General features: G+C 46.6%; 1 protein-coding gene and 1 long non-coding RNA gene across 6 annotated transcripts in view; one reads left to right on the forward strand and one right to left on the reverse strand.

Moving 5' to 3' along the window:
- Window positions 1-21,750, reverse strand: part of BTBD1 (BTB domain containing 1) — a 39,477-nt gene that overhangs the window by 1,820 nt on the left and 15,907 nt on the right. For 3 of the 5 annotated variants that reach the window (XM_051834251.3, XM_089310775.1, XM_089310776.1), the window contains exons 3-8: window positions 21,360-21,506; window positions 19,558-19,663; window positions 18,127-18,324; window positions 12,550-12,742; window positions 4,774-4,861; window positions 239-385 (exon numbers count right to left, since the gene is read on the reverse strand). In XM_051834251.3, the coding sequence (XP_051690211.1) occupies window positions 239-385; window positions 4,774-4,861; window positions 12,550-12,742; window positions 18,127-18,324; window positions 19,558-19,663; window positions 21,360-21,506 (879 nt within the window). The remainder of the gene's footprint in view (window positions 1-238; window positions 386-4,773; window positions 4,862-12,549; window positions 12,743-18,126; window positions 18,325-19,557; window positions 19,664-21,359; window positions 21,507-21,750) is intronic. The other 2 variants (XM_008251042.5, XM_089310777.1) reach the window with 1 other exon arrangement.
- On the forward strand, window positions 10,892-11,641 carry LOC127487730 (uncharacterized). Its single transcript, XR_011381065.1, has 2 exons — window positions 10,892-11,115; window positions 11,242-11,641. It is a non-coding gene; the product is annotated as an uncharacterized LOC127487730 (long non-coding RNA).

Raw genomic sequence — 21,750 nt, forward strand, 5'->3', positions numbered from 1 at the left:
TACTCAGACCAGCGGCTACTTCTTAGGCCCATTTCCTTCTGAAGAGCTGTACCGAGGAGCACTTCTTTCCCCAGACCACGAGATAGGTCAGCTCCCAGCCTGCCTTCCACCCCGCTCTGCAGGTGCCTCCCAGCTCCTGAGGCATCCAGGACCGAGCTGGGGCCCCACCAGCGCCGGGGTGTGTGTGTGTGTGTGTGTGTGTGTGTGTGCACGCGCACGCGCTCTAAGCCGCTCTTACCTTGAGGGTGGCGCACGCTGTGTAGCACACGTTGGGCAGGATTTCTATGGGCTCCTTGAACATGACCCTGAATGTGTTCGCGGTCCCATCACAACTAAAGCCGGTATCATTTTGTCCCAGGGTTTGTTTTTTTTCATATTCAATGATCTGTAAGTTTTGAAAGGTTAATTATAGTTAAGTTAAAGCAGTCGAATGGACCACCGAGTCTGTGCTCTGACTCTCTCTCTCCTGCTGTGAGCCCCAGGAGCAGGGAGGCGCTACTTCCTGCTGGGCAGGAGCTCCAAGTTGGCCTTGGCTGGGGGACAGAGAAGCGTCCCCAAAAGGGCTTTAGAATGTGTGCACTTCACCTAAGGGACATGAGCCTTTAATGCTTGCCAGCTGACGTCTTGTTGCTAGAAAATCCCCTCACCATTTCCCATGTCTTAATGTAATTTACTGGAATTAAAATGACCTTCAGGGGCCAGCGCTGTGGCGTAGTGGGCTAAGCCTCCACCTGCAGCGTCAGCATCCCATATAAGCGCCTGTTTGTGTCCTGCTGCTCCTCATCCCATCCAGCTCTCTGCTATGGCCTGGGAAAGCAATGGAAGATGGCCCAAATACTTGGGCCTCTGTACCTGCATGAGAGACCTGGAAAAAGTTCCGGTCTCCTGGCTTCGGATCAGCTCAGCTCTGGCCATTGTGGCCATTTGGGGAGTGAACCAGCAGAGGGAAGACCTCTCTCTCTATGTCATTCCCTGTCTGTCTGTAACTCTACCACTGAAATAAATAAATAAAATCTTAAAAAGACCTTCAGTCATACTGGATTTGTGAATATTCAAAAAGTAAAAAATCTGTCCCTTCAACTGAGGCCCATCCCTGTGTGGGTGCTGTGGGGCACCCAGTGGAGCTTCTGGTGCTAGAGACAACAGGGAGAGAGCAAGACGTGCGGACGGCGCCAGTGCAGCTGCGCCTGCAGAAGGGAACAGCGTGCAGGCTCAGAGGCCTGTGGAGCCAGAGGATTCTGTGAGAGTGCGCAGGCTCCAGGGAGGAGAGCTTTAGACACCTGCTCAGGAGCTCTGCAGGTGACAAAGCAGGACTCCATCCGTGGGGACAACACATGCAGAGGCAGATGTTCCCAGCCCTACTTTTATACTCTCGAGATGGAAACAGTGCTGGCACTGTGGCGCAGTAGGTTAATCCTCTGCGGTGCCGGCATCCCATATAAGCACTGGTTCAAGTCCCGACTGCTCCTCTTCTGATCCAGCTCCCTGCTGTGGCCTGGGAAAGCAGTGGAGGATGGCTCAAGTGTTTGGGCTCCTGCACCCGTGTAGGAGACCCAGAAGAAATTCCTAGCTGAATTCAGATCAGGCCATCTCAGGCCACTGCAGCCATCTGGGGAGTGAACCAGCAGATGGAAGACCTCTCTCTCGGTCTCTCCCGATGTGTAACTCTACCTCTCAAATAAAAAATTTTTAAGAAAATTAAAAAGGAGATGGAAACAGTAACAGTGAAACAAGCTGAAGCCATGTGTGCTGTGCTAGGTCAGGACAGGAGCCCCAGTGCGGGCAGGGACTGGGTACTGGGTTCCCAGCGGTGTGCAGTTTATGGAAACTGAGCCCTCAGTACCACTTACAGAATATGCACACTTTTCCTGTGTGTCTATCACAGTTCAATTAAAGAAAAATACTGAAAGGACACACCATGATGGTGCCCTGGAGAACAGCAGAGGGCATGGGATTTGGCTGTGATTGTGCAATCCAGGAAAAAACCACGGGCTTCTCCTGAGCTTCACTCGGATCTTTTCATTTGGGAACGAATCTTGCTTTACCTTCTTCCCAAGATTATTGTGAGAATCAAAGTAACGACGCACGACAGTTACTGGCCGAGTGCTAGCACGTTCCACGCAGCCTCGCCGTGGCGTGGGTTCCGCCTGACTGACGGCGGGGAGGAGAGGGAGGCTCACGCAGGTTGCTGATGCGCCCACCGCTATACCTCGCAGGGCTCCCTGGCTTCAGCGGGGCTCCTCCATTGCCCTTCACCTGCCGAGACCCAGGGCAGGAACTCTGAAACGTGGGACCTATCAGCCTCGCCTGCCTTCTGCCATTGCCCATCACTCACCTTTCTGACTCGCTGCTCTCAATACTGCTGTCCGTGGGGATGTTAGAGAAATGGAGATGCACTCAGCCCCTCAAGTCTGCCGTCTTTCCTTAATGGGGTATGGAGCCAGTGACAGTACACGGGGTTGACTACTGCTCTTCCAAGCGTGGACAGAAGGCAGCCCCTCTCTCTCTGCCTTTGAAACCCACGTGTCATTGCTACTATAATACAGGCCTTTGGCACTTTCCATCTGTCCAAAGTTGTTCTTGAAGAAGTGCATGTCTGTCCCTTGGGTGTAAGGTGAAGTGGTTCCCTACGAACAGGCGGATGAAGATGATGAATTTGTACAACAAAATGCTGCCTCTGTTGTGCCCAGCCCTGCTACTTCAACGGTACAGACTTCCCATCCATCTCTGAGGTAGGGACCCTGGGCGGGTACTGTGAACAAGCCCTCCAGGTACTTCCAATAAACAGTCCTGTTTAAATATTTATTTATTTGAAAGGCAGAGTTATGGGGCCGGTGCTGTGGCCTAGCGGGTAAAGCCACTGCCTGCAGTGCCGGCATCCCATATGGGTGCTGGTTCGAGTCCTGGCTGTTCCACTTCTGATCCAGCTCTCTATGGCCTGGGAAAGCAGTGGAAGATGGCTCAAGTGCTGGGGCCACCACACCTGCGTGGGAGATCTGGGGGAAGCTCCTGGCTCCCGGCTTTGGATTAGCCCAGCTCTGGCCATGGAGGCCATCTGGGGAGTGAACCAGCAGATGTAAGACCTCTCTCTCTGTTTCTCTGCCTCTGCCTCTCTTTAACTTTACCTTTCAAATAAATAAGTAATTTTTTTTTTTTTTTTAAAGGCAGAGTTACAGAGAGAAAGCAGGAGGGACAGAGAGAGACAGGTCTTCCATCCACTGGTTCACACCCCAAATGGCTACAACAGCTGGGGCCGGGCCAGGTAGGAACCAGAAGCTTCTTTGAGGTCTCCCATGTGGGTGCAGGGGCCCAAGCACTTAGGCCATCTCCTGCTGCTTTTCTCAGGCCATTAGCAAGGAGCTGGATTGGAATTGGAGCAACCAGGACTCGAACTGGTGCCCATGTGGGACGCAGACACTGCAGGCAGCAGCTTAACCCACTGTGCCAGCCCCAAACACTCTGTTTAATTGTACTGACTGAGAGGAGTGGAGGGGGAGTCAGGGACATGTGCTACTTAGTAGGTACGTGGTACTGAGACGCCTCCCATTGGAAGGGCCGGGACTACAGTTAAAACAACTGCAGGAGGGCTAACTCTGGATCTTAGCCTCAGAGCGGCTTTGGATAGCCTTGGTGCTGTTGGGGTTTCTGAAGATTTGCCATCATTGGTCAGCATTTACAAACGCGACAAGGGGAGACTCCACAGAGCAGGCAGTACTCCGGCTCCTGAAGACACAGCAGCTACTCTGCACCTTTGGCCTTACGACCCCACTGCGACCTCCGGCAGGTGCTCAGCACTGCTGCCCCTTTAAACAGGCTCCAGCCACAGCGGGGGGGGGGGGGGGGGGGGGGCTCAGCCTCGTCCTGTCCCCACAGCCCTGACACCCCGCCCTCTGGAGTCTCAGGAGGTGCTCTGAAGACTGCCCCCCACCCCCAGGCCTGCTCGCTAGCCTGCTGTCTAGCCTGCTCAAGCAAGCGCTTGGGCTCTCCTGCACAGGATGTTAGCCACCACTTCCACTTCCAATCCAGATCCCCGCTAATGGGACGGCGCGGCCGTCTGCACGTGGCTGCCCTGCACCACCCAGGCCGAGGCCGCTATTTGGGAAACTAATGATCTATTTTGATCACAAGGCTCAGTCCACCCAAGTTCTCACTATGAAAAGTACAGCAGCAACATTTTAGAAGATTTTTATGTTGATAAACCAAAGTTTGAAATATTGCTTCCTTTTCTCCTATTTTTTAATTTTCACATAAAATATGTCTAGCACTGCATATAATTTGTAGATAAACTACGATATAGTTGTGTTTTCAGAAATAATTCTGCTAGTTGGGGTGAGCAGTCCACAGTGCAGAGACACTGTCTGATGAAGCAGGGTTGGGGAGAGAGGGCTGGCACTTTCCTCCAGACAGGTGCCAGCGCCCTCACTCAGCACGGCAGGGTTTGGGCAGACACCTGGGAGTTGGAGGAAGCTCCCAGGGTTCAAAGCACAGTGGAACCTGCGGGTAGTGGTTTCAGGGCTGCCAGTCGCAGCAGGAAGTACTAACACAGGGCGCCCTTGACCTGGGAGAGCACCCTGGGCCCTGCGGCCGCTGGGAAGGAGCCTGGGTCTCTGAACCCAGATTTTTTAGATTTTGTTAAACATTCTTGGCTCAAAATGATTCTAACGGGCTTTCTGATGCCTTTGATCTCAGAAATTTGGATTTCTGGCAAAACCCAAACCTCACTGTAGAAGTGTGTGCTTTACCCGCCTGCAGACGCACGGCGGGCGAGCGTACCTGGATGTTCACTTGATAATCCGTGGGGCCGTGGATGGATCCGTACAAGCCAAACCCAACGATGGAGATTCTTCTGTTCACCGTGAACCTGCGGGAGAGAAGCCAGACAGAAACTCATGTCAACAACCCCACAGGAGCTCCAAACCATGATTTTCTAAGTGTCATCTGGAACATCCAACCTTGCTTATAAAAAGGAAAACGGTGACAAATTAGTGATCCCTGAGAACGCCCTCACCTCCTAGAGTAAAGGCGAATTTAACCGGAGCTTAAGTCCACTTTGCTCTCTGTCCTCGCAGAGAACAGAACCCAAACTTCCGCCGTGTGGTCACGGCCGTCCCAGGGCCACGCCGGCACCAGCGTGTGTGCACTGGCATCGGGGACACGAGGGTCAGCGCCCCCACCACGACCCCTCCTCCCCTCACTGAATGCTCACTGCGCAGCTACCGCACGGAGGACCTGGCTCAGCACTTGGGGGGTGGTGCCCGCACACCATGTCTACCCACTGGACGGACAGCCTCACGAGGGACACAAGCAGAGCTAGGAGCAAAGGCCACAGGAGCGGGCGGCAGTGGGAGGGAAGCCGGCTGCTGGAGGGCTCGGGGCAGGGCCCAACCTACTCCAGTGCCAGAAGCATGAGTCAGTGCAGTTTGGGGGTCAGAGTTAGGGAATACGGACCCGTCTCACCCCATTTTATCCCGGTGTGAACACTGACAGGAACACACAGACTGCAACATCAGAGACGCTCTGCGGCGTGCCCCATATCTGCACATGGTCAGCCACAACTCAGCTGTGAAGGCGAACACCCGGCACGCCACAGCCACGGAGGGAGCACCCCTCCCGACTTTCTGCAGAGTCCTCATGTTTTTGAAATCTTTTTCATGTAAAATAGTAAATTTTTTTTTTTGACAGGCACAGTAGACAGTGAGAGAGAGAGAGACAAAGGTCTTTCTTTTGCCGTTGGTTCACCCCACAATGGTCGCTGCAGCTGGCGCACCGCGCTGATCCGAAGCCAGGAGCCAGGTACTTACCCTGGTTTCCCATGGGGTGCAGGGCCCAAGCACTTGGGCCATCCTCCACTGCCCTCCCTGGCCACAGCAGAGAGTTGGCCTGGAAGAGGGGCAACCGGGACAGAATCTGGCGCCCAGACCAGGACTAGAACCTGGGGTGCCTGCACTGCAGGCAGAGGATTAGCCTAGTGAACCACGGCACCAACCAAAATAGTAAATTATTAATACTAATATACTACATCTACTCCTTGGTTGGATAACCCAGGATACTTGCAGTTTTTATTACTGTAAATAATGCCATGGTGAACAATCTGAGAGCTGAATCAATAAACAAAGCCTTAATTATTTTTCCCTAGAATAAATTCCTATTATAATTGTTGGTGAAAATGAAAAGTGCATTTCTGTTGTTTTTTTTTTTTTTTTCCTTTTCTTTATTTGAAAGACAAGCACAGAGACAGAGAGAGAGAAAGAATTCTCTCATTTTTTGGTTCACTCCTCAAATGCTCACCAACAGCTGGGACTGCACTAGGCTGATTCCAGGAGCTGAGAACTCAGGTTGGGTTCCCACGGGGGTGTCAGGGACCCACTGCCTTTCGGGAGTGTCCCTCAGCAGGAAGCTAGAGCTGGGATTCAAACTCAGGGACTTCAAAGTGGGCACTGGCATCCCAGGCAGCACCTGCCCCCAAAGGCACATCCACGACACTTGAGGCAAACAGCGTCACACTGCTTTCTGGAAGGCACCACTTGGCTCCCATAAGGAATAAGGGTTCTTTCTTCCTCCCTTCCTCTCCATTTTTCTTTCTTTCTTTCTTCCTTCCTTCCTTCCTCTCTCTCTTTCTCTCTCTCTCTTTCTTTCTCTCTCTTTCTCTCTTTCCTTCCTTCCTTCATTCGTTCGTTCGTTCTTTCGTTTCCTTCCTTCCTTCCTTCGGCCATTGCTGTGGCTACTAGGCTAATCCTCTGCCTGCGGTGCTGGCACTGGATTCTGTCCCAGTTGCTCCTCTTCCAGGCCAGCTCTCTGCTGTGGCCCGGGAAGGCAGTGGAGGATGGCCCAAGTGCTTGGGCCCTGCACCCGCACGGGCGACCAGGAGGACGCACCTGGCTCCTGGCTTTGGATGGGCTCAGCAAGCAGGCCGTAGTGGCCATTTGGGGGGTGAACCAATGGAAGGAAGACCTTTCTCTCTGTCTCTCTCACTATCTAACTCCGCCTGTCCAAAAAAACAAAACAAAACAAAACAAAACAAAACAAAAAAACAGATTTATTTATTTATTTGAAAGTCAGAGTTACACAGAGAGGAGAGGCAGAGAGAGAGGTCTTCCATCTGATGGTTCACTCCCCAGGTGGCTGCAACAGCCGGTGCTGCGCCAATCTAAAGCCAGGAGCCAGGAGCTTCTTCCAGGTATCCCACACAGGTGCAGGGGCCCAAGGCCTTGGGCCATCCTCCACTGCTTTCCCAGGTGCATTAGCAGAGAGGTAGATTGGAAGTGGAGCAGCTAGGACTAGAACCAGTGCCCATATGGGATGCTAGTGCTGCAGGCCGGGGTTTTAACCTGCTGTGCCACAGCGCTGGCCCTTGCACTGGCTCTTTAATGAAACACCCACTCATGCTTTTTTCCTCATTTTTCTCCACTTGACACATTTTCTTATTGTAGGTTTGAAAGAGCACATGATGCAGAGGTTATGGCTGTTTATGCTTTTGTGTAAGTATAAATTACAACATGTCTCCCATTTGTCATTTATCTCCTAATTTTATGGTGGTTTTAGACAAATACTTTCCAAACTTATAGTCAAATTATGAGCTGTGCCAAGTTCCGAGAGGGCCGTCTCAGCTGTTCTGGCACAGTCACCGTTCAGTTCTTATCTAGTGTTAGAATTTAACCTGCATGGGTACTGCTGCATGAGACCGACAAGGCACTAAACGTACTGCTCCCGTAGTTACGTCTTCCCTTCCTTCTACTGTCTTCTTTTTTATTTATTGACAGGCAGAGTGGACAGTGAGAGAGAGAGACAGAGAGAAAGGTCTTCCTTTGCCGTTGGTTCACCCCACAATGGCCGCTGCGGCTGGTGCACTGCGCTGATCTGAAGCCAGGAGCCAGGTGCTTCTCCTGGTCTCCCATGGGGTGCAGGGCCCAAGCACCTGGGCCATCCTCCACTGCACTCCCGGGCCACAGCAGAGAGCTGGCCTGGAAGAGGGGCAACCGGGACAGAATCCGGTGCCCCGACTGGGACTAGAACCTGGTGTGCCGGCGCCGCAGGCGGAGGATTAGCCTAGTGAGCCGCGGCGCCGGCCCCTTCTACCGTCTTCTAAATGCCCATTAGGAGACAGTGAGCTCTGAGTTCTGCTGTTTCATACAACACTAACTTCTTACAGCTGTACCACACTTTCTCCTATGTGATCTGTCCTCTTTTTTTAAAAGAGAAACATCTGGGGCTGGTGCTGTGGCGTAGTAGGCTAGGCCTCCGCCTGTGGCACGGGAGTTCCATATGGGCGCTGGTTCGTGTTCTCGCTGCTTCTTTTCCAATCCAGCTCTCTGTTTATGGCTTGCGAAAGCTGTAGAAGATGGCCCAAGTCCTTGGCCCCTGTACCCACATGGCAGACCAGGAGGAAACTCCTGGCTCCTGGCTTTGCTTTGGTCCATCTCCGGCTGTTGTGGCCATTTCGGGAGTGGACCAGAGGATGGAAGACCTTTCTCTCTGTCTTCCCCCTCCCTGTCTGTAACTTTGCCTCTCAAATAAATAAATAAATAAATTCTTAAAAATAAAAAGATATGGCCGGCGCCGTGGCTCACTAGGCTAATCCTCCGCCTAGCGGCGCCGGCACACCGGGTTCTAGTCCCGGTCGGGGCGCCGGATTCTGTCCCGGTTGCCCCTCTTCCAGGCCAGCTCTCTGCTGTGGCCAGGGAGTGCAGTGGAGGATGGCCCAGGTGCTTGGGCCCTGCACCCCAAGGGAGACCAGGTAAAGCACCTGGCTCCTGGCTCCTGCATCGGATCAGCACGGTGCACCGGCCGCGGCGGCCATTGGAGGGTGAATCAACGGCAAAGGAAGACCTTTCTCTCTGTCTGTCTCTCTCACTGTCCACTCTGCCTGTCAAAAAAAATTAAAAAATTAAAAAACAAAAAAATAAATAAATAAAAAGATAAACATTTACCCTTCCAAATAACTTTAAAATAATTTTGTCAAGTCATGCCCTCCTACTAGAAACATGTAGTTTCTCAGAGGTACTGCCGAGTATCTACAGGTTAACTTGGATGACATCATCCTTATTAAAGGCCTGATTCAAGTTCTCCATTTCTTCATAAATGCACCACACCGAACATTTCTCACTGAGTTTCATCCCACTTTATGTTGTTAGTGCTATGAATGGCGTTACTCATAGTGTTACAGCACTACTCAGCATACACTATAATACCTATTACTACAGCAAAGTAATGTCTATAACAGTAATACAATTTTTAAACTGTAATACTATTATATTTACAGCGCATAACATTTGCTACATACACGTGAATTTTTACCGAGATGAAATGTATGTAAGATGTACATTTTCAAGTGTGCAGTTCTGTGGCATCAAGCAGCTACTGCCATTATTCATCCCTATGTGAGCCTTGATGAATGAGAACGTCAATGGTTTCCACACACACATTTTCTGAGCAGCCAGCAATCTCCTGTATTGGTTCTAATAGATTTATTTAGGTTGATCTGTTGCTCTCAAAGGGGGTCCTGCCCCCAAGGAGGCAGCCTGTGCTTGCACAAAGGTTTAGGGCCTCAACTGGCAAGGAGCCAGCGAGACCAGACGTCCAATACTTCACACAAATCTCCCATAATAATAATAATAATAAATCCCAGTTGTCTGAAGTGTCTGGCCAGAGTTCATGTAGGTAAATTTATCTGTGACTAATCCTTGAGACTATTTCATTTATAAGTCAAAGATTTGTTAGTGTATTAACATTTACTGACTTTTACAAGAGGCAACTACCATATAAATAGTAGTCAGTTCTTATGATTTGTGATCCTTAGGTTGTATGAAGTCACAAACACTGAACCACAGCTCCTGGGGGATATATGTACATTTGTACACACATACACAGCAAGGACACACACACATCTCACGTGTACCAGCATCTTCAGTCCTAAAAACAACTCATCCCAGGAGCTTCTACTGTATTTTATGACAGAGAAAATGGGGTTCAGGAGTGTCAGCTGACTCACCGGAGGCTGCACACTGACAGCTGCCAGGGCTGGGATTCTCATCCTGTGCATCCAGCCAGAGAGCCAGGGTTTCCTGCACCAGCCCAACTACTCCCTCCGCAGGGAGCGCTGGGGGGAGGCCTGACCTCAGTCAACTGCAGCTGGGAACATGCTGGTCTGGCCACCTGACTTTTTTACTGAAAAGACTATGAAAAGGCCCTGAGCATTGACTGCATGGTCACCAATGAATTCCAGCAAGAAGGCGAGGTCATAACACAGAAGCTGTGAGTAAAGAGGTTTTATCTGAACCCCTAAACACAATGACAGCAAAGGCAGCAGTGCTGCCCACGATAGTGGAGACAGGAGTCTAATGCACCCTCAGCCGCAGCTGTCTCATCACCGGTAAGTGCGCACCTGTACTGCACCTGACGCCGACCAGCCATCCTCTAGTGTTGGCCTGCACAAAGAGGTCGCCACCTGTTTTATGTTGCTCTCACTGGCATTTACTTCTCCTTTACACAATGTAGCCATTTATCAGTTTAAAACATATGTGTGAAGAATATTCCTTAGAATTTCATCTCAGGTTAGTAAAGAGGGAATTACTAAATGTTTATTATAAAAAAGGAGGAACTGGGAGGCTGGTGCTGGTACAGCAGGTTAAGCCGACACCTGTGATCCCATATAGGTGCTGGTGGAGTCCCCGCTGCTCCACTTCCTATCCAGCTCCCTGCCAATGCTGGGAAAGCAGCAGAAGACAGTCCCAGTGTTTGGGCCCCTGCCACCAACGTGGGAGACCCAGTCTCCTGGCTTTGGCGTGACCCAGCCTTAGCCATTGCCACCATTTGGGCAAACAGTGGAGGGAAGATCTGTCTCCCTCTCTCTCTAACTCTGCCTTTCAAACATATTTAAATTTATTTTTTTAAGGATTTGATGGAACTAGGAACTACTGGTGCACATGTCATCAAATAATCAAAAAGGCCTCTTCCTTCCAAGAGTCAAGCATCTAACTGCGTTACCCTTTAACACCACATCGATCAGGATTCCAGTAACTGCTGAAACACAGCAGACAGCAGAGACCCCAATCCTGAGGCTTCAGTTGTCTACCATCTCCTAGACTCAATCTACGAAGAGTTATGTCTGGAATACAGGTGAGATTTCCCCAGGCGCCTTTCCAACATCTGCTCAACCCAAACTACTCCTCTGACCTGCTCTGTGACGAGCGATGCAATACGTTCCGGACCACCAAGCCATTCCTTCACTGTTTGCTCCTGCAGGCCTCGTCTAAGGAGCTGCTGGAGTCAGTATGCCACCCCTGACACACAGTAGCTTCTGTGTGTTGAATGCGGCTGCGTCAGTATACATTTGTCTCTCAGATTCCTACAGAAGGATTCTGCTTCCTTCAATCGTCAACTACAGTGTGCTTTCTTCTTCTGAGGCTTATCTGTGCCTGGAGGGTTTGGTAAAACTCACCTGTAAAAACCACCTTGTGAAGGGACAGTTCTTTGATAACTTTTAATTCCTTCCATGGTAACTGGTCTAGTCACGTTTTCTTCTTCAGTCAATTTTGATAATTTATATTTGCCTATAAAATGATCCATTCCATCAATATGTTCAATTTGTTAGCACAGAGTAAATCCAGAGTTCAAATAAAAATTGCGTATGATTATATTCCCATTTTGACTTCTATTTTCTTTACTATCTTTACAGATATTTACAATATCTGTAAATTTATAATATTATTTTATTGGTGTTTTAAATTCTATTTTTTAATTAATTTCTACATTTTTGGCATCCTTTTCCTGGGGTTCTTTGCTATTCATTTTCAAGCTTCTGAGTTGAATGTTTGTATTACTTATTTCTACTCTAACTTATTTACTAAAATTAATGAACTATTATGTTTTCTTTGTGTGCCGCTTTGATCTCGTAACCTAACTTTTACATATAGCATTCTCATTGTGAATGATCCCAAAACAGTGTACAAATCATGCTTTATTCCCAAGACTTGGAATAGTCGCCCCCTAGAGTTCTATTTTTAAACAAACGCGCTATTTCCACTTTTATATTAACTTGCTACTAAATAACTGAAAATCCAGAAGGTATGTTTTAGGAATACCAATCTGTTTCTATTTTGGCATTTAACACAGTCCTAAGATAAATTAAATTAAACACAGTCCTAAGATAAATTCCTCAAAAGGATTCTATGCTGGCATTTTTCAAGACTCGATTTTTTTTTTTTCAAATTCAAAGCTTCTATAAATGGATACTAAAATTTTTCATGCAATGTTTAAATACTCACACTAAATGTAGTAAGGTTAAATTTATTAGTTTTAGCCTCAAGCCTGTAAAGATAGCAGTTGATCATTAAGGTCTGGCACTCAGCTCGCCAGCAGTGGCGAGCCAAACAATTCACGTAACAGGAGACGTTTTCCTAGGAGGTTACCCTCACTCACAATTCGGTGAGGAAAACCGTATGCCTGGTGACTTCTTGACTCATATATTAACTTGAAGATGTATTAAATGAGTATGAAATAAAATGCTGGTCATCATCTCCCACGAGTGCCACGCCCAGCGCCCGAGGATACCTGATGCGATCGCTGGTTCCGCTGTAGCCCCAGCGGCTCTCGACCTGCTGGAATCTGTTGATGCAGCACTCCTTGCCCCGGAGGCAGCAGCGGGGCCGGTCAGTGTACTCCACGCGGGGTTTGGGATTGACGGTGAAGTGAAGAAACAGGTTCACCACTTCACGATCCGACAAAATGCCAGACTGAGCAGGGCCTGTGAAGTAAAGACGTAGAGTCTCAGAGCAGGAAGAGAAGCCTTAGCTTACAGAAATGTCGATAAATCCACCTGAGGTTAACCTAACAGAATATCAGTGTTAAAATCCTCAATAAGTCACAGCTTAGATGAAACCCTAAGGCAAGCGAAAGATCTCTGGGTCCTTCTATCCGCTCTCCACAGACTTCTGTTCACCAGAGGAGCAGGGTCATTCCCTGTGCAGTGGAGGTGGGGAAATGCTCACCCTGGCAGCCAGGCCATCGTCCTGCCCTCTCCCCTCACCTGTCTGCAATGCAACCTGTCTAGAGATGGGAACAGACAAGGAACAGTGCCTCATTTCTGGGGCTGAGGAGTTGGCAGAGGGCAGGAGCTAAGACTGGAAGACCTATGGAGGCAGCATATGACATATGCTACAGTTTTCCCACACACTCTCTCAGAGAAGAGAAACATTCCAAATGCCTTAAAGTTAACCAGGAATGATTTGGTTCCTTATAAAAGATATCAGGAGATCCCTCCAAAGACCAATGAAAGCAATCTAAATAAGAGGCTGCAAAACACTAGAGAGTTGGTTTAAGAAGCCATAATTCACACTTTCATGTAAAATCTCGATCTTACTACATGAGGTTAGTATTTTAAAAATCTGACACATAGGAGTGGACGTTCAGAGAAGCAGTCACAATGATGCTTGGAACGCCGACACCCCACACCAGAATGACTGCACTCAAGTCTTAGCTCTGCTTCTGATTCCCGCTTCCTGCTCCTGTGCACAACGGGAGGCCAAGTTCTTGCGTCCCTGCCACTGACATGGGAGGCCCGGACTGTTTCCAGCTCCTGGCTTCAGCCTGGCCCAGCCCTGGCTGTGCGGCTGTTTGGGGAGTGGACCAGCAGATGGAGGCTGATATTCTCCCCCTCCCCGAAACCCGTCACTCTGCCTTTCAGTTAGGTGAACAGAGAAAATATCATGCCACCCTGCCAGACCTGGTCCCAAGGATCACTGTTTGTAATTTCTAAAGACCGTAAAGAAGGAAAATAGAAAATTTAATTTAAACTTAAAATCTACATTTTAGCAAAAAAAACAGAAGTAGCATCACATATCAAAAGAAAGATGGAAATGAAAACTCATCTGACTTTATCAGAATGATGAGGACCAATATACAAGGGATTTCAAGAAAAAGATGTATTTATTTTGAAAGTCAGAGTTACGAGGCAGGGGGAGGAGGGGAGAATTTTCCATCCACTCGTTCACTCCCCAGATAGCCACAATGGCCAGAGCTGGGCCAGGCTGAAGCCAGGAGCTTCATCTGGGTCTCCCACACAGATGGTAAGGGCCTAAACACTTGGGTCATCTTCCGCTGCTTTCCCAGGCCACTAGCAGGGAATTGGATTAGAAGTGGAGCAGGCAGGACAGCACCCAGAGCCCATATGGGATCAGCATCACAGGTGGCGGCGTTAACTACTACACCACAATACCTGCCCTCTAAAAAAGGAATAGAATGTTTACAATGATTAACATGCTTGATAAATGGGCTGGCGCTATGATGCTGTGGGTTAAGTTGTCACTTCTGATGTCAGCATCCCCTATTTGGGTGACGGTTCGAATCCTGGCTTTTCTGTTTCCGATTCAGCTTCCTGTTAATTTGCCTGGAAAAGCAGGGGGTGATGGTTCAATTATTACTTGGGTCCCTGCCACCCATGGGGGAGACCCAGATGGAGTTCCTGCTGTTAACAATAGCTCTGGCTGCTGTTGTGAGCATTTCCTGGCTCCTAGCTTCAGCTTGGCCCAGCTCTGGCTATTGTGGCCATATGGGAAGTAAACCACAGGATGGAAAATTTCTCTCTCTCTTTCCTTACTCTGCTTTCACATGTATCAATCAATCAATCATAGAAAAATATATAAATAAATAAAAATAAGTGGTAAAAAGCTGCGCTCAACCTACAGATAACTAGCAGTACTGAAGAAATGGTGATAAGGAATAAGATGGTGCAGCAATTCAAGGTGCTAATAAGAAAATTTCCTTAGCGGAGAAACACAAGTCCTCAGACAATGCAAAGCTTCTCAGGTGTTACCCATGTACCTACCAAATAAAACAAAACAAGATGCACTCCTGTTAACTGAGGGCTCAATCAAAATAAAGAATGCAAGGAAGTGTATGTCATATAAAAAGACACACCACACACAACACCTTCAAACAGCTGAAAACACAAAGACGTGTGAAATCTTAAAAGCTCCAGAAAAAAAGGATACATTAGTTAGACAGAATAATTAAGAAATAATGGACCACAAAAGGAAACAGCATAATATTCAAAAGATGAATGACAATAACTGCCAACCTAGAGTCCCCTATCTAGAAAATATGCTTCAAGACTGAAGGTAGAGGGAGGGCCTTTGGCCTAATGGTTAGGACACCTGCATCCCACATGGGAGTGCCTGGGTTCTAGTCATGGCTCTGGCTCCTGACTCTAGCATCCTGCTAATGCAGACCCTGGGAAGGCAGTGGTGATGGCAAGTGGTTGGGTTCCTGCCACTCATGTGGGAGACCTGGATTGAATTTCCAGCTCCCTGGCTACTGCAGGGGAGTGAACCAGCAGAGTGAACCAGGGAGTTCTCTATATATTTCTGTTCCTCTCTCTGCCTCTCAAATAAAATAAATTTTAAAAGAAATTAAAAATTTTAAAAGAAAATAAAAAAAAAACTGAAGGCAAGATAAAGACGTTTTGGGACCACTGCTGGGTGCCAGCATTCCATATGGGCACCAGTTCAAGTCTCGGCTGCTCCACTTCTGATCTGGCTCCCTGCTAATGCGCCTTGGAAAGCAGTGGAAGATGGCCCAAGTACTTAGGCCCCTGGCTTTGGATCTGCCCAGCTCTGGCCCTTGTGGCCATCTGGGGAGTGAACCTGCGGATGGAAGATCTCTCTCTCTGTGTAACTCTGCTTTCAAATAAACAAATCTTTAAAACAGCAATAATGACATGACTTAAAATTTATGAAGACATAAAATACATCAAACAGTAGCACCAAAGGCTAGAGAGGATTCAATGTAGTTAATGAGGTCCTTGCCATGTGTCGGAAAACTTAAAACTTTAAGATTTAACTTAAAAATCTACTAAGAACATATTCTTATAACATCAAGTGTAACCCACTGAAGCAATCATAAAAGAATGTTTAAAAAGTGGATGGAAAAAATAAAATAAAAATAACTTGATTCCTCCAAAGAAAGAAAGAAAAAAAAAAGCATCCAAAAACAGATGAGGCAGGGCGAGTGTCTGGCCCAGCAGTTAAGATGCGGCTAGGCCACCTGCATCCCTCTCTGAGGGCCTGGGTTCAGTCTCAGCTCCTCTCCTCGTCCCCGCTTCCTGCGAATGCACACCCTGGAGGCAGCAAGTGATAGCTCAAGCAGCCGGGTCCTTGCTACACAGGTGGGGACGGATTTATCAGCTCCTGGCTCCCAGCTTGGCCTGGCTGAGCTCTGGCTGTTGCATATATTGGGGGAATAAACCAGTGGGTGGAAGATCTGTCTCTACCTTTCACATAAAATTTAAACAAATTTAAAAACAAAACAAAAAAATAGCAGAATCAAAAGGAGACATGTTCCTGATCATAACCAAAAATTTTAACCAACTTCTTTCAGTAAGTGATATAACAGACCAAAATAACCCACACACAGATAGAAAATGTGAACATCATTAGCATATTTCTTTCACAGCTACAGGATTAATGTTGAACATTTATTTATCAAATTAATGTTCAACATTAATTTGTTGAACAGATACAGAAATAGTTCAATTTTTCTGCCTCCAACATCTCAGAGCACATTCTGAATATGCATGGATAGTTATGAAAACACATATGCCAGGCCATAAACAAGTCTCAACAACTTTCAGCCTTACAGGACAAATGACTTAAATGTTCCTGAGCACAGGCTGAAAACCCTGGTCCAAGTATTTATCTCACAAAGTCATAAGAACTAACTACATGACCCCAACCAAATTAGAATTAAAGAAAGGAAATAAAGATAAAAATTTCTGAAATGGAAAACATGCTATGATAAAGAAAATAAGCCAGAAGCTGGTTCCTGGCAAGGTTACTACAAACTCCGGTTAGCTGAAAAGATGAAACAGCCTAAACTTTTGTATTAGACTGATTCTGATAATTTTACTATAAGGATGGAAAATTACAGTATAATTTATTTTTATGAAGCAGTCATAAAAGTACTAAAAAACTTCAGCAAATTGAAGCCAGTAATATACAAACAGGGATAATGCATGACAATCAAGTCTAGTTAATATAAGGAATCCAAAACAGGTATAAATTGGAAAGTCAATTAATGCAGTTCAGTATATTAACAGAATAAAGGGGAAAACTGTATAATCTCAAAAAAAATAAAAATAAGTTGATTTCTCTGAAAGACACATAAAAAGCACATATGATGATGGACAACAAATTACAAAATGATAAATGTAAGTCCAAATATATTAGCAATTACATTAAATCTAAGTAAACCAAACAGTCCAAATAAAAGAGTTTGTCAGGTCGGATTAAAAAAATACCAGCATGTTCAACATTATTAATCATTAGAAACCCGAAACTACAATCACAACAAATTCTATCTTCACATCTACCCAATACGTGCAATACCACGTCCCGGAAAGGATGTGCACAAGTGGAATGAAGCTTCCTCTTCAATTCACTGCTGCGTGTGCACTGTTACCACCATTTTGGCAGAACCTGCCACAGCTGAACTTACACACTTGATGACCTTGAAGATCCACTCCTACACTCGTACGTTCAACAGACTGGATTACACGCATACACAAATGGTGTGTACAGGCGTGCTCACAACAGCCCCCAACAGATCACTGTGAATTCACAAAACAGAGCACTGCACAACACTGAAAAAGAATGAGCTACTGCCACACGCTTCCACGTGGATGAATCTGACGGACACGTTACAATAAAGACACACTCAAAAGAACACACAATATCATGGCTTCCTTTACGTGAAGTTTAAATATGGACATAACTAATTCACAGAAGCCACAAAGCGGTAACCTTTGAGAGGGGTTAGTGACGTGGAGGGGCAGGAAGGAACTGCCGGCAGGACTGGCAACCCGGCCCCAGGAGTTGGAACTTCCAGAGTGAAAAAGGCTGTGCGTAACCTAGGGCAAGGCACGTCACCTCTGGCAGGTTCACTTCTGTAACCTGGGAAACCTGGACAATTTACCCTGAAGAGCTTCTATGAGAATTCAATGAAACTAAATACACACACACACACACACACACACACACACTCGTGTGCCCAATGGACAAGAGCTGCTTATCTTCTCCGGCACAGGGAGACTGACTATTCAGTTTCAGGCGGATTTTGGTAGTGGTGTGGCCTCACCTGCTGCAAACTCCTCAATTGTCATCAGTGGGAACCGGATTAAAGAAAGGGCTTTTCCTAGAACTTTCTGCTTGTTTCCGAAAGTCACAGGCAATTGTTGTCTCTGACATTCTGCTTCTGCCCAGCGCACAACAGCTCCAAAAAGTCGACTTTCTCGAATACTAAGTGTGTCTCTCTCTAGAACTGCACACAGCGTGTCTACAGGAGAAATACAAAGATACATCACATTAGGATTTTGTTCCTTAACAAAGCAATATTGACAAACATGCTTATATTGTTTTCAAACCTCAATGGAAGATGAACTGCTTAAAACTACATACTCTATACTTTTAAAGACATTACAACTTCTAGCTTTTGCTGTTGTGCTCCCCAGAAGGCAGTAGGTGAGGGCTAAAATAGCTGGGTCCCTGCCATCCATGTAGGAGGCCTTGGCCGAGTTCCCAATTCCTGGCTTCCGCCCGGCCCAGCCTGGCAACTACAGGCATTTGAGGAGTGACTCAGTAGTTGGAAGTTCTCTATTACCCTGACTCTCTCCTCTGGCCTCTCAAATAAACACTTAAAATATTCAAGTACATGAATTATTTTCTACATATCTAACTTAGAAAAGGCAAAATCACATTTTTCTATGTCATCTCTTCCATTATGGTGTCTTACATCTCAATTTTTGGGGCCAGCATTGTGACACAGTAGGTAAAGCCATCACCTGCAATGCCAGCATCCCATATGGGTGCCGGTTCAAGTCCTGGCTGCTTCACTTCCGATTCAGCTTCCTGCTAACGGCCTGGAGAAAGCAGTGGAAGATGGCCCAAGTGTTTGGGCCCCTGCACTATGTGGAAGAAACTCCTGGCTACTGGCTTAGGCCTGGCCCAGACCCATCTGTTATGCCATCTGGGGAGTCCCACGTGGGTACAGGGGCTGAAGCACTTAGGTCATCATCAGCTAGTTTCCCAGGCAAATTAGCAGCGAGTGGGATCAGAAGTGGAGCAGCCGGGACTCAAAGTGGCGCCCACATGGGACGCCGGCGCTACTGGTAAAGCTTTACCAGCTATGCCGCAGTGCTGGCCCCAAGTAAACAAATCTTAAAAACAAAACAAAGAAACCCTCAATTTTCACAAATTTGTTCATTGATTCTCCAAATCAACGTTTCCCTAACAAGTTGTGTCTTACCCTTGCTATTACTTATAGGACTGTAATATAATGTCATACATAAGACAAGCATTCTTGTTTGTTGGAAATCTTTCGTAAGGCAATGAGGCAGTTAAAACTTTTAGGAATATTTTCAGCAAAATGAAAGAAGGCAAAACCTTTAAAGGCAGACGTCAACCATTTGGACAAAATCACTAATTAAATACAGTTCATTCTCCAACAGGGCTGACAAGTGAGGCCTTACTGCACTTCGACCACCACCACAGAGGTCCACAGTGAACTTACCAATATCAATGTCAGTAAACCCTTCTGCACTTATTGCATCCATTGTGCTTTTGTCTATTGTGTCTAGACAGAGACTAGCAAGCTGAGGTTCATCAAATAATCGAGCCTAAACACACAGAGACAGTTATTTTACTTTCACAGTTACTTTAACTTCAGGCTGTGCATATTCAAAGTTCACATGGTAAATAGTTATAATCACTAATTACGTAAAAACACCTACTGAAAATATAATTATAATGTCTATATATTCTTAAAACTCTTCTTCATTCCCTAATTAGAAACCAAAGCTTAAAACACCAGTGCCCTGCTGAGATAAGCAATACTCATTACCAATAATGATCCTGTTATTTTATTTTCATATGTTTCACAGCCTGTTTTCTTCCATGTTATCTATTCCGATGCTTAATAAGCCCTCCAGGGTTAGATAAGGCAGATGTTATTATCCAATTTTCCAAATGGGGAGATGGGTTCAGAGTGAGAAGTACTGATCATCTAGCTAGGTAGGCTGCCAAGCTAAACTTCAATCTCAGGTTATGACCTTCATTAAGTCATAACATCGCTTATTGAGCACATCAGTGCTAACAGATCAGAGTAATTCCCATTTTCTGTTTTGACTGGGGAGAGAAAATGGAGTACAAGACTTTAGAGCAAGAGCTCTATTGACTTAAGCAAAAACTAGATCTAACGACAGAAGTACAAATAAAATATTCATATGATGGAGTATCATACAACGACAGTAAATGACCTAGAGTTACACACAGGAATATACTGAATCCCACAAACACCATGATGAGCAAAAGAAGCCCCAGAACACAGTGAGCAGGAGTGTCTAATGCATGATGCTAGCAAAGCTGATTTGGGCTGTAAGTCAGAAGTCGAGGATGATGACCCTCTGTGCTTTTTTATGGGCAAATGGTTGGTACCAAGGTTAAGGTGCCACCTGGATGCCTGCATCCCATATCAGAGTGCTTGGGTTCCAGTCTCAGCTCCACTTCCCCCTCCAGCTTCCTGCTCACGCACACCTTGGGAGGTAGCAGGTGAAGGCCAAGTGCTTGGGTCCTTGCCACCCACCAGGGAGAGCAGGACTGAGTTCCAGATTCCTGGCGTCAGCCTGAACAGCCCCGGCTGTGATGGGCATTTGGGGGTGAACCAGAGGACAGAAGATCTCTGTCTCTGTCTCTCTGCCTTTCAAATAAATAACAAAGAAAAAAATTTAAATATATGGTTTATCAATATGCAATTTTAGTCCCCCAAATCAAAGCTTGTAAAGCAGGGAGAACCCACATAAGGTTTATTTAAAAAGCCAAAATACTGAAGACGGGCACACCAACAACCAAGTTCTTATTCTGACCTACTGATAGCTCCATCTACGTTTTGTAAAATGGGAAAAACACCAAACGTACACAGGTGTTCCTGCCAGGAACTGCAGGAACCTCCTGAGAATTCTGCCAACCAACCAGCCACACCATAAATGACACCCATTATTTGGCATGACTTGGAACTCTTACCATGAAAGTGAATTCATTTTAAAGGACTCTGTAACTCAGATGCTACTAAACAACTGAGACATCTCACACACTTATAGTTTATGACAGAGCAAAAAGCATTACACACACTGGCTTTAATTTATATATATACACACACACATATATAATATCTATTTTAAGTATATATTTAAAATTTTCAGGGGTAGGTATTAGCCTAGTGGTTAAGATGCCTGTTAAGATCCCCACATCCAATACTGGCGAGCCTGGGCTCACTCAATTCCCGCTCAGGCTCCTGACTCCTGCTAAAATGCAGACCTTGGGAGGCAGCGGTGATGGCTCCGAAAACTGGATTCCTGCCACCAACTTGGGAGACCTGGAATTCATTTCGGCTCCCCGGCTGTTGCGGTCATTTGGGGAGTGAACCAGAGGATGGAATCGTGTGCTCCCTCTCTCTCCCTGTATCTGCCTCTCAAATAAATAAATACATAAATAAATAAATTTTATATTTAAAATATCGGAGCATATATATCAAGCACATACTTTTTAAAAAGGTGAAATGTAAAAGGCTATACATATAAGGGGGAGGGCACATGCTACAGAGGTTAAGACACTGCTTGAGATGCCCACACCCAGCATTACAATGTTAGCTATAAGTCCCAGCTCCATTCCTGATGCCAGCTTCCTACAATGCACACCTGGGAGCGAT

This window comes from Oryctolagus cuniculus, chromosome 12, assembly GCF_051225735.1.
Source record: "Oryctolagus cuniculus isolate XC-2025 breed Fujian yellow rabbit chromosome 12, ASM5122573v1, whole genome shotgun sequence".
NCBI lineage: Eukaryota > Metazoa > Chordata > Mammalia > Lagomorpha > Leporidae > Oryctolagus > Oryctolagus cuniculus.